The 12,389-nt window shown below is 36.6% G+C and overlaps 1 protein-coding gene and 1 long non-coding RNA gene across 10 annotated transcripts in view; one reads left to right on the forward strand and one right to left on the reverse strand.

Annotated features, from left to right (window-relative positions):
* RXFP1 (relaxin family peptide receptor 1) overlaps positions 1-12,389 on the reverse strand; it is a 130,999-nt gene that overhangs the window by 25,678 nt on the left and 92,932 nt on the right. For 8 of the 9 annotated variants that reach the window (XM_009207769.4, XM_003899313.5, XM_009207771.4 and 5 more), the window contains 2 exons: positions 11,202-11,276; positions 1,179-1,250 (listed from right to left, as the gene is read on the reverse strand). In XM_009207769.4, the coding sequence (XP_009206033.1) occupies positions 1,179-1,250; positions 11,202-11,276 (147 nt within the window). The remainder of the gene's footprint in view (positions 1-1,178; positions 1,251-11,201; positions 11,277-12,389) is intronic. The other variant, XM_009207770.4, reaches the window with a different exon arrangement.
* The window catches only part of LOC116274125, a 148,873-nt gene that overhangs the window by 4,718 nt on the left and 131,766 nt on the right, over positions 1-12,389 (forward strand). The gene's annotated exons all lie outside the window — the stretch shown is intronic.

The raw sequence follows: 12,389 nt of genomic DNA on the forward strand, positions 1-12,389 counted from the left end.
GTGCCTGTAGTCCCAGCTACTCGGGAGGCTGAGGCAGGAGAATGGCGTGAACCCGGGAGGCGGAGCTTGCAGTGAGCTGAGATCGCGCCACCGCACTCTAGCCTGGGTGACAGAGTGAGACTCCATCTCAAAAAAAAAAAAAAGGCCAATTCCAGGCTGGTGATAGAGCGAGCCAATCTCTAAAATAAGTAAGTAAATAAAATAGTCGTTAAAATGGCCAATTCCAGCCGAGTGCAGTGGCTCACGCCTGTAATCCCAGCACTTTGGGAGGCCGAGATGGGCGGATCACGAGGTCAGGAGATCGAGACCATCCTCGCTGACACGGTGAAACCCCGTCTCTATTAAAAATACAAAAAAATTAGCCAGGCGTGGTGGCGGGCGCCTGTAGTCCCAGCTACTCGGGAGGCTGAGGCAGGAGAATGGCGTGAACCCGGGAGGCGGAGCTTGCAGTGAGCCGAGATTGCACCACTGCACTCCAGCCTGGGTGACAGAGCAAGACTCCATCTCAAAAAAAAAAAAAAAAACCACACACACACAGAGACACACACACACACACCCCCCCTAAGGCTCATGAAACAATACATTTACTATCTGTATTGCAGTCTGATATAATCTATTCAATTAAATTCTGTTTCATTTAAAAATGCTGACAAGGGTATACTAAATTATGCTATATATTACTTTCATCACCTACTTATTAGTTGCAATCCATAGTTTGAAAAACATTCTGGTAAAGTAAGCTGTGAATAGGAGAGTTGGATTTTTTTTTTTTTTTTTAACTGAAGGAAGACCTAACATCCTTTACTTTCAACAGAAAATGCCATGTATATTTAAAATAGGCCAAAGATGCATAAGAAGGAATTACACTCACTAACACTTTAGGGATTATCTTGATGTCCATCATTACATCCTCAGGGCTGTGAGCATTCAGCAGTATTTTGTTTTTCATTTTGATTGTAATAATTTTTTCACAATTATAAAGAAAAAATTTATGCTGTAATAATTTGCAAAGGATAAACATTCTTATAGACTAAGATTTCAATTTAGCGTTTCTCAAACTGAGATCCAACGACAGACTCTTGATGTTCTTTGGGAATTTTCTCCCATAAAATGGGTGTTTTAAAATTTTATTTGTAAGAAAATATAATATTACTTCAAAAGCATAGCATATTACTTACAAAACAGTTAAATTACTGCAGGAAATAAAAGTCAAATTTCTTAAATTATGGATATGGTTGCCTTCAAGGTCCCTGGAACATAAAAATAAAACGATACAGCTAAATCTTAATCATGGAGAGAAATAAATTGGTTAAAATTATTTGCCTTCTAATAAAATATCTTTTCTTTACATACTATTTATTTCATATAGACTCTCACTTGTAGCCATTTCTATTACAGCTGAAATTATAGATATATAATATCTATATTATACTCTCTTTTTCTATGTTAATAGTAAAAATGTTTTGCTTCCCATCTGTATCATGAGTTCATATGGGCATGTATATTCTGAGAAATCGAAAAGAACAAGAAGTCAAATCGAAAACATTTGTCATGATAAATACCTAATTTATTAACCAATATTTCATAATGAATCATATTAAACATTTGTCCCAAGTTACCAGTGGAATTTCCCTAAGTGGTGTGATTTTATTTTGCTACAGTTTGCATCAGATTCTATTACTGTTGCAGAAGCTGCTGCTGGCCAAACAATATTTAGCTCCTACTTTTCCAGCCTAATCACTCCCCAGAAAAAATTCTCAATAATCTTTTACTATTGGGAATACCCTTATTTGCTTTTTATGTTGTCACAAAGGCCAGTGCAGACAGAGAGCAAACAGCAGACTGCCTTAGGTTCTGCATTTCCAATTCAGAGAGCTACATATCTATCTATCTATCTATCTATCTATCTATCTATCTATCTATCTATCTATCTATCTATCTATCTATCTATCTATCTATCTATCTATCTATCTATCTATCTATAAATATAATCCTCCTGGGAGTTCCTTGCTGTGTGACGCCTATGTCACCATAAACCTCCTTAAGGTCTAAGCATAAAAATGTATCAAAATTTTTGTTTTACTGTCTCTTCATAGTTATCCTGAAGTTACTCTTTTATTGTTCCCCTTCTTTAGTAAGTGAGTATATGTTGGAAGTTTATAGAGCAGAGGAAGAGAGCTGAGGTTTAGGGGTAGACTTTCAAAAGTAAATGCTGGCCCTTAAATCTACTCAGTCTCTTCTAACACTCAGCTTACTGGTCACCATGTAACATAAAGCTGTTCAGGAATAATTGTGACTAAAACATGTGAGCAGAAGTGTGATACGGCAATTAAAATCTGAAAGGAAACATGGAAAGCATTAATAGAAGTGCCTATACTCCACTGTCTACATGTGAGTCAGTTTTATTTTAGGCGCTGCATTAAAAACAGATGCTGACAAATCAAATATATGTGGAAATTCTGGAAGACCAGGATGTAAAGTATCTAGAAATCAAGGCAATTGAAGAATATGGGTGTATTTATAACAAACAAAAACAAAATGAGAGATATATTTGAAGTCAGGCTATAGAATATATCAGGGGTTTTTTATGTTGCATTGGATTTTGCAAAATTAGATTTGTTGGTTGTGGGACATAAAACATTTCAAATTTAAACCCAATTTAAACCTATCTAGCAATCTGTGATATCCAGAGAAGAAGTTTCTTTTTACTACAGGTATTTAGCACAGACAATGTATCATATCTCTATAGTTTTGAGACAGGATTTTTGTACCTCATGGGATATTGTATTAGAATCTTAAATATGGATTCTAGATCACCCTTCCAAATTTCTGTCATTCTATTAAGTTGGAAGCTAATCACTTATAGTGCTACTTTTTTTGGTCTTAGTTTTGGCCAAGGCTTTTGGCCTCTCATAATGTATGTTATCCGTGACAGGGACTGGCCATTTCCTATTTAGTTGCTAATCATTACCCTGAATCTACCACCAGGTGGTGATGCTCTCTTAAGTCTCACAAAATGCTCTTAATGAGGCGAGTTGATGTTCCTATTTAGTTACTTATGTAACTGTTTTTTATTAAGCTGGCAAAAATATTTGTTAGTACTAATTTACTAATTTGTGAAAATCAAAAAGAGGCACAATATTGGGGCACAAATTAAGGACATTTGATTAAATTGGTAGTTTAATTTTGCATTTATTTTAGCCTTGGGTTGTATATTTACTATTTTTTTTTCCCCTCCCGTGTTAATAATAAAAACATTTGGAGTCATATTTGCATGATGTGTTTCTATGGGCATGTATATGAGCTTACATATGAATATGTGTATCTTCTTCCTAAAGTTAGGGGTTTTAGTCCTTGATAGGCAGGGATCTGGTTTGCAGCATACCTCTTAGCTAGAGTAAAAATAACAATAAAACCAAAATAACAACAAAAAATCTGTTTCTTGCTCCCTAGCTGCAAGCTTTAATGGAGTTACCAAAGGGGTATTTAATTTTAATTTTTATTTTTTTACTGTGTTTAAACCACCACCCTTCCCATCTAATGAGCCTCTGAGCCTAACCATTTTACTTTTCCCTTTATACCTGGTAGAATTGGATAAAAATGAAAACTTTGGTGGTTCTTCAATCTGAATAACAACAATAACAAAAGACAAAAACTATAATCTTGTCTATTCTCCCTTAACTTGTCCCCTAGTGGCATTCAAGCATGCAAATCTTACTCTCTATCTGCTTCCTCCTCTACCTTTTAAACATTTCTGGCTCCTATTTCACAGAGAAAATTGAGGTGATGAAGAAGGGAAAAGCCCTTGACTTGCTGCCCAACATCTGTAAACTTACCTGTATATGCACCTGGTCTCCTTCTAATCTCAGAGGAAGAGATGACCCTTCTCCTGTTTTAGGCTAATCCCTCCATCTGTTTTCTTGAGTTTGGTTTGTGTATGTGTATGTCCTAAAATACATGGTCAGTTTTGGTGAATGTTCTTTGGACATTCTTTGCTTTCAAGTTCATATCTATTAGGATTAGGTGCACATACATATAACAGAGACCCATCCATAATAGCATAAATACACAGAGTTGTTGGGGTTTTTTCCCCCAAGGGAAAAAAAAAAACTAAAGTTGGGCAGTTCAGGGCTGATATGGTTGTTTTACAAAGTTGTTAGAAACCCAGGATCTTTCATATTCACTGATCACATGCTCCTGTCTTCATGGTACAAGATACTGCTAAAGCTGAAGCCATCATATTCATTTCTTTTTTTCTGGATAAAGAAGGAAAAGAAAGGACCTGCATCTTTCTCTTTAAGGAGATTTTCCTGAAATTCTGTACTGTAATACTTCGACCTCCCTGGTCAGAACTTAAGACATATCCTATATGTGGATGCAGGGAAGTGTGGGAATGTAGTATTTTAGCTAGTTATGTTTCTGTCCCAAAGAAAGCAGTTCTGGTATTGAGAAGGGACATTGCAGTTTGATATACACTGATTAGTATTAACCTACCAATCATGTTATTTATTTATTTTGGTTCTACTTGATTTTTTATGGAGTGAGAAGTGGTGGATTATCTTTTTTTTTTTTTTTTTTTGAAAAGGAGTTTCGCTCTTGTTGGCCAGGCTGGAGTGCAATGGCACGATCTCAGCTCACTGCAACTTCTGCCTCCTGGATTCAAGCGATTCTCCTGCCCCAGCCTCCTGAGTAGCTGGGATTACAGGCACCACGCTTGACTAATTTTTTTTTTTTGTATTTAGTAGAGACAGGATTTCACCATGTTAGTCAGGCTAGTCTCAAACTCCTGACCTAAGGTGATCCACCCGCCTGGGCGTCCCAAAGTGCTGGGATTACAGGCATGCACCACCGCGCCTGGCCCAGTGGTGGATTATCTCTTACTGCTTACGTATGTCTACATTTTCTTTTGTTTTGGTTGCTATATTAATTTCTTTGGTGTGTATAGACTCGTAATGTGGTATCTTTTATTGGAAATTGCAGTTATAGCATTAAAATGTCATTGTGTTGTTTAATGCATATTGGCCAGAATTCCACCTACTTAGATAAAACATATGATGCTTGCTTTCTTTTGTTTGCAATTACATATTTTTAAAAAATTGTACATACTTAAGGTGTATAGCCTGTTTTGATATACAGTACATAGTAAAATGATTACTACAGTCAAGCAAATTAACATATTCATCACCTTACATAGTTAATTTTTTTAGTGGTAAGAGTGCCTAAACTCTACCTTCTTAGCAAATTTCCACTATACAATACAGTATTATTAAACTATAGTCCTCATGCCATATATTAGATCTGTATTCTTACTCATCTCATAACTGTAATTTTGTACCTTTGAAACTACATCTCCTCATTCCCCCTGCCATGACCCATAGCCACGATTCTACTCTCTGTTTCTATGTGTTCAACTTAAAAAGAAATTCCACATATAAATGAGATTATGCAACATTTTTCTTTCTGTCTCTGGCTTATTTCACTCAGCATAATGTCCTCTAAGTTCATACATGTTGTCAAAAATGACAGGATCTCTTTTAAGGTTGACTAGTATTCCATTGTGTATATCTACCACATTTTCTTTATCCATTCAACAGTTGTTGGACAATAAGGTTGATTAATATCTTGGCTATTGTGACTAATGCTGCAATGAACATGGCAGTGAAGATATCTCTTTGACATACTAATGGAATTTCCTTTGGATATATACCCAGAGTTGGACTGCTGGATCATATGGTAGTTCTATTTTTAATTTTTTTTTTTTTTTTTTTTTTTTGAGACGGAGTCTTGCCTGTCGCCCAGGCTGGAGTGCAGGGGTGTGATCTTGGCTCACTGCAACCTCTACCTCCCGGGTTCAAGTGACTTTCCTGCCTCAGCCTTTTGTGTAGCTGGGATTACAGGTGTCCGCCACCATGCCTGGCTAATTTTTGTATTTTTAGTAGAGATGGGGTTTCACCATGTTGGCCAGGCTGGCCTTGAACTCCTGACCACAAGTGATCCACCCACCTCTGACTCCCAAAGTGCTGGGATTACAGGCGTCAGCCACTGCACCCGGTCCTATTTTTAATTTTTAGAGGAAGCTCCATATGTTTTCTGTAACAGCTGTACTAATTTATATTCTCACCCACAGTGCACAGGAATTCCTTTCTAGTTACATCCTTGTCAACACTTGTCATCTATTGTCTTTTTGATAATAGAGATTCTAACAGGTGTGAGGTGATACCTCATTGTGGTTTTAATTTGCATTTCTCTGATGATTAATGTTGAACATTTTTGCATATGCCTGTTGGCCATGTGTAAGTATTTTTTGAGAAATATCTTTCCAGGTCTTCTTTCCCAGTCTTTTTTCTTTTAATAGGTGAGTTTAGCCTACTTATATTTATTGATATAATAGAGTTGGCCTTAGTCTGTTATTTAAAAATATTATTATATGATTGCGTAGGTTTAAAAAACTTTCACCTCAGGTTTTTTTGTGTAATATTTATCTTAACCTAATGGTGTTTTAAAAAATGTATTTTTTAAGATATTTAGAAAGGTTTGTATATTCTATTGGCAATCTTTATAACTTTACCCAGTGCACTATACCTTCTTTCTTTTGATGATACTAAGAAATGATAAAATTTAGGCCGGGCGCGGTGGCTCAAGCCTGTAATCCCAGCACTTTGGGAGGCCGAGACGGGTGGATCACGAGGTCAGGAGATCGAGACCATCCTGGCTAACACAATGAAACCCCGTCTCTACTAAAAATACAAAAAAATTAGCCGGGCGTGGTGGCGGCGCCTGTAGTCCCAGCTACTTGGGAGGCTGAGGCAGGAGAATGGCGGGAACCCGGGAGGCGGAGCTTGCAGTGAGCCGAGATCGCGCCACTGCACTCCAGCCTGGGCGACAGAGCGAGACTCCGCCTCAAAAAAAAAAAAAAAAAAAAAAAGAAATGATAAAATTTGTGTACATTGTCTTCCTCTCTGCTCCTCTGCCTCTCTTTACCATATAATATTGGTTCATTACATGCTTTTTATTGGTGTTCACCTTGGGAACCACTATGTGGCTAATCTATAGATTTGTCAGTTGTTGTTTGTTGTTTTTTCCAGAGACAGGTCTCCCTCTGTTGCCCAGGCTGCAGTGCAGTGGCACAATCATAGTTCATTTCAGCCTTGATCTCTCAGGCTCACGCTACCCTCCCACTTCAGCCTCCTGAGTAGCTGGGACTGCCTACAGGTGCATGCTACCATGCTCAGCTAATTTTTACTTTTTATTTTTTTTGAGACAGAGTCTCACTCTGTTGCCCAGGCTGGAGTGCAATGGTGTGATCTTGGCTCACTGCAACCTCCGCCTCCAGGGTTCAAGGATTCTCCTGCCTTAGCCTCCCGAGTAGCTGGGATTACAGGCGCCCATGACCACGCCCAGCTAAACACGCAGCTAATTTTTTTAAAAAAAATTATTAATAGAGACAAGGTCTCACTACATTGCCCAGGCTGTTCTCAAACTCCTGAGCTCAAGGGATCCTCCTGCCTTGGCCTCCCAAAGTGTTGGGATTATAGGTGTGAGCCACCATGCTCGGCCAAAGATTCATCAGCTTTAAATAACATCCTTTGACTTTTAGCTATTTCTCTTCACAGTTCTATTGTTTTTCACTTTATGTATTTTGAAACTGTTTACTCATTTAGGATTATCACATATTTTTGCTTAATTCATCTTTTTATTATTATATGATATCCCTCATTTATCCCTGGTGATAATCCTTGTTCTGAAATCTTTTTCCTCAATATTACCATAGTCTTTCTGGCTTTTTAAAAAAAGTTAGTGTTGCGTTTCTTGTCCTTGTTTTACAGTGTATAATGTTTCTATTTTCTCTGATTGCCTTAAGATACTTTTCTTTATCTTTGGTTTTCAGCAGTTTGACTATAATTTGTCTAGTTTTTCTTGACTTCTGCATGGATTTTTCTGAGGTTCTTAGATTTCTGGTTTGTGGTATTATATTAACATAAGAAAATTCTTGGCTATTATTTCTCCAGCTATGTCTTCTGTTCTGTTCTTCCTTTATTTTTTTTCTGTGACTCCATTTACACATTTGTTAGATAATTATATTATCCTGCAGCTTTTGGATTCTCTGTTTTGCCTTTATTTTTGTCTCTTTTTTCTTTTCATTTCAATTTGAAAGCTTTCTATGACCTATCTTCAAGGTTGTTGATTCTTTCCTTAGCTGTGTTCAGTCTGCTGCTAAGGCTGTTGAAATAATTTTTGTTTCTCTTTTGTAGTTTCCATCTTTTGCTAAGATTTTCTTTATGTTCTTGCATATTATCCATATTAGTCATAAGCATTTTAATGTCTTTGTTTGGAAGTTGTAAAATCTGAGTTATTGCTGGTTCTGGTTTTGTTGATTGCTTTATAATTTGACAATGAACTTCTTTTTCCTTACCCTTTTGGGGATGGGGCTGTCTCAGCTTTGCTGTTCCCCCTTCCCCAGAAGCCAAACTCTCATAAGAGCATTTCCTGCCATGACCCAAGTGGGCACTACCCACTGCTTTGATCCGTGCAAGATCCTGGGCTGGAGTGGGGTTTTTTTTGTTGGTACCCTGGGGCAGAATGCTCTAGTTTCTATTCCTCCTATGGAAGTAAGGGATATTTGCCTGGTCCCTGGGTGCAGGAAGATTTTCTGTCCCACTCCCAAAGGCTTAATGCTTTTGTTCCCTGAGAGGGGTGAGTTTAGAGAAGAAGGTAGAGTTTTGTGTCTGTGTGCTACCAATAAGGGCTCTGTCTGGTTTCCTTACCTACTCCTAGTTTTTATTCTGATTGGTGGAGCTGAGTGAAAAAGAGCCTATTGAAGATAGCTACATCTTACCCTTGCATATGGGGTTCCCAGTTCTTCTAAAGCACTATAGTAGCCCACTCTTAACCTTACAAGTTCATTAAAGTTTTAGCAGCTTTCTTTGTACCTGGTTTCACGCCAGCCAACTCTTCATCTTGTGCTCTGCCAAAGGCGAAATAGTATGTATGTCCCACATCTCCTTGTTGTTTCTTAGAATTCCATTTATTTGGCTACCTTATGACTGTAGCCTACTGATGGGCTCCAGAAAATTATGACTTTGTAGATTATAAAGCTCTTTCTTATTGGTAGAGAGGAAGCATTGTTGTCTCGTGGCTTTCTATATCTTAATCACAATATTATAGGAATGGAATTATAATATATGTAGTCTTCTGTGACTTTTTCTTGAATAATTCATATGTTCTTGAAATTGAGTCATGTTGATTGAAGTACTGATAGTCCATTTTCACTGCTGTGTGTATGCGTGTGTGTGTGTGTGATCACATTTCATTTTTTCATTCTTTTCCATGTCTTCTAGTACTTTGCACTATTATGTATTTTCATCATCTTCTGTATTTTCAAGCTTTTCATATTGACTTCTTTGGCTGATAAATAAACTTGCTTAATTTCATCTCAAAAGAAAAGTTTACTTTATTTCTTGACTTTTAGTTCACCTTTGGCTATTGCCATATCTGTCCTTATGCTTACTTATTACTTACATTTCTTTCTTTTTGAATTTTACAACTTTTATTGTGACATTTACAGTTTTTCATTGCTTTGCAAGAACTAATAGAGGTTTCAGTTTATTGTCTTGCAAATATCTTACAAGCATAATTTCCTGGGCTGTCATCTGTCTCTTCATTTTGTGTGTATTTTTCCCCTACATCAGAGTTTAAATGATGTTTGGCCAACAAATCTGTCAGATTTTCTAGTTCATACTGTGCTAAATGAAAGTTCATGCACGGTAAGTATGCTGTGATCATTTATAAAAAGGTGAATAATTATAAAGAAAACTATTATTATTAGTAGAATTAAAATCAGGATAATATTCACTATCAGGAATTCATATGGAATAAGTTGTTCTGGATAGCTAGAATTTACATATGAAAACTTTAGTAACAAAATTTTTAATTTTATTTTTTAATTTTAATTTTTCTAGTAATAAATCTTAATCATATTGATGTTTATCTGAGGTATATTGTATATTTTCTTGCCTTTTTATAAACAAAGGCAAGGTTTATTATTGCCTGTACATAATACATAATACATAATACACACAGTTGCTTCTGGTCTAAATGCACACATTTTAATTGCTAATTACGTAAGTATTGTTCAATTGTGCTTAATTACTAAGTTGGGATTACTGAGGCTGTAATAGATGCTCATGTATTCATTTGAACCAAAATTCAATTTTAATGAAGGATATTGAACTTAATTTGCCCTTTAATTTATGGCTTAGCTTGTTTTCAATGTATAGTACAGCATTGTTCTGTCATACCAAAATGCCTACTGGACTTAGTAACTTTTCAGGATGTTTGTTTTTTTCTGAGAGGTTGCAAATTAGTACAGTTTGAATTACTGTCATTGCTTTTTATAGCACTTCTCACTTACGCTTTTTTATCAAGTTGGTAGTTGTTACCTCTGACTACAATCAATGCTTCTGACTCTAATTTTTCCTCTTCCTTTTAGTTTGACATTTGTAATCTGGTATGAGCTTAGAAATCAAACAAACAACTTGTGAGAATTTCATGTAAAATAAGAGATAGAAGGAGTTTTCATATGATACAGCATATGGCAGTTTGTCGACTGAACTTGTTAATAGTTATTTTGATTATTTCTTTCTTTTATTTTTTACTTGTATTCTAAATAGACAAATTTACTGGATGATTGAGTTTGGAATGGTGGAGTGATACTTATCACTACAAGCAAAGCTACTGTGTAAATATTCCATGGAACATATTTTACCATGATTAGTTGTTAAAAAATTGCTAAATATCATATTTTTATTATTCAGAATTCTAGAGTGAAATTAAAATGACTTAGTCTTTCTGTACCAAAATAGAAGGTGAGTATATCAGCAGGGAAAGGGGAAGATGTTATATAGATGCCAGGACATTCCTTCTGTCTTTCTTCTTCCTGGCTCCAGTATATATATATATATATATACATTTTTTATTTTATGTTTTTGAGATGTTTTATTTTGCTGAGAGTTTAGAGACTTTAGTTTAGATAATGTAGATGTTTAACATAAAAATCATGTTAAAGCAGTTTGAAGAAATGTGATATGATGTTAAAAACCTTATCATTTTAAAGAAAACCTAAAACAATCTGATACCTGGAATGAATTAGGTAAAAACAGAAAATTTAATTGAGTTCTTTAAAAAAAGACACAATCGCTTACAGCCAATGTAGTCTCGGCATGTGTTGACAGAGAGGTTTGTCAGGTAAACGGGTGAGGACATTATTCATCAGGACTCTGAAAAAGGAAAAGACAAACAAGTCACATTTTTCTGGTTCTCTTCTCATCTTGGATCAAACATGGTATTATTGTTATTATTATGAAATCACACAAATCCACTACATTAGTTTTTTCCTTCTAATTTTTTTTTTTTTTTTTTTTTTTGAGATGGGGTCTGGCTCTGTCACCCAGGCTGGAGTTGTGTGGCACGATCTCGGCTCATAGAAACCTCTGCCTCCCAGGTTCAAGTAATTCTCCTGCCTCAGCCTCCCGAGTAGCTGGGATTACAGGCATGTGCCACCATACCCGGCTAATTTTTGTATTTTAAGTAGAGGTGGGGTTTCACCATGTTAGCCAGGCTGATCTCGAACTCTCGACGTTAAATGATCCACCCACCTTGGCCTCCTAAAGGGCTAGGATTACAGGCATGAGCCACCATGCCCAGCCTTCCCTCTATTTTTTTCTCTGCAAGTCTTATTATATTAAAATGCTTGATAGTAATAAAATTTTGACAAATATAAGCTATTATATAGAGGAAAGCAGTAATGCTAGTAACTGAAAAAAAAAAAAAAAAAGCCTAAACCCTTCAACAACGAATGGTGGAAAGGAGATGATTTAAAGGAATTTTTTTCTTTACCAAGATTAATGTAGGCACACCTTGTTTTATTTTTATTTATTTAGTTATTTATTTCATTTGAGACAGAGTCTTGCTCTGTGGCCCAGGCTGGAGTGCAGTGGTACGAGCTTGGCTCACTGCAACCTCCGCTTCCCAGGTTCAAGCAATTGTCCTGCCTCAGCCTCCTGAGTAGCTGGGATTACAGATGCCCACCACCATGCCCGGCTTTTTTTCTTTTTGTATTTTTAGTGGAGATGGGGTTTCACCATGTTGACCAGGCTAGTCTTGAACTCCTGACCTCAGGTGATCTGCCCACCTCGGCCTCCCAAAGTGCTGGGATTACAGGTGTGAGCCACTCCACCTGGCGGACCTTGTTTTATTGTGTTTTGCTTTATTGCACTTTGCAGATACTGCGTTTTTTAAAATTGAAGGTTGTGGCAACCTTGCATTGAGCAAGTCTATGAAAGCCATTTCTCCAACAGCATGTGCCCACTTAGTGTGTCCGTGTCACAGTT

The sequence above is a fragment of the Papio anubis genome, chromosome 3 (genome assembly GCF_008728515.1).
Source record: "Papio anubis isolate 15944 chromosome 3, Panubis1.0, whole genome shotgun sequence".
NCBI classification, from domain to species: domain Eukaryota; kingdom Metazoa; phylum Chordata; class Mammalia; order Primates; family Cercopithecidae; genus Papio; species Papio anubis.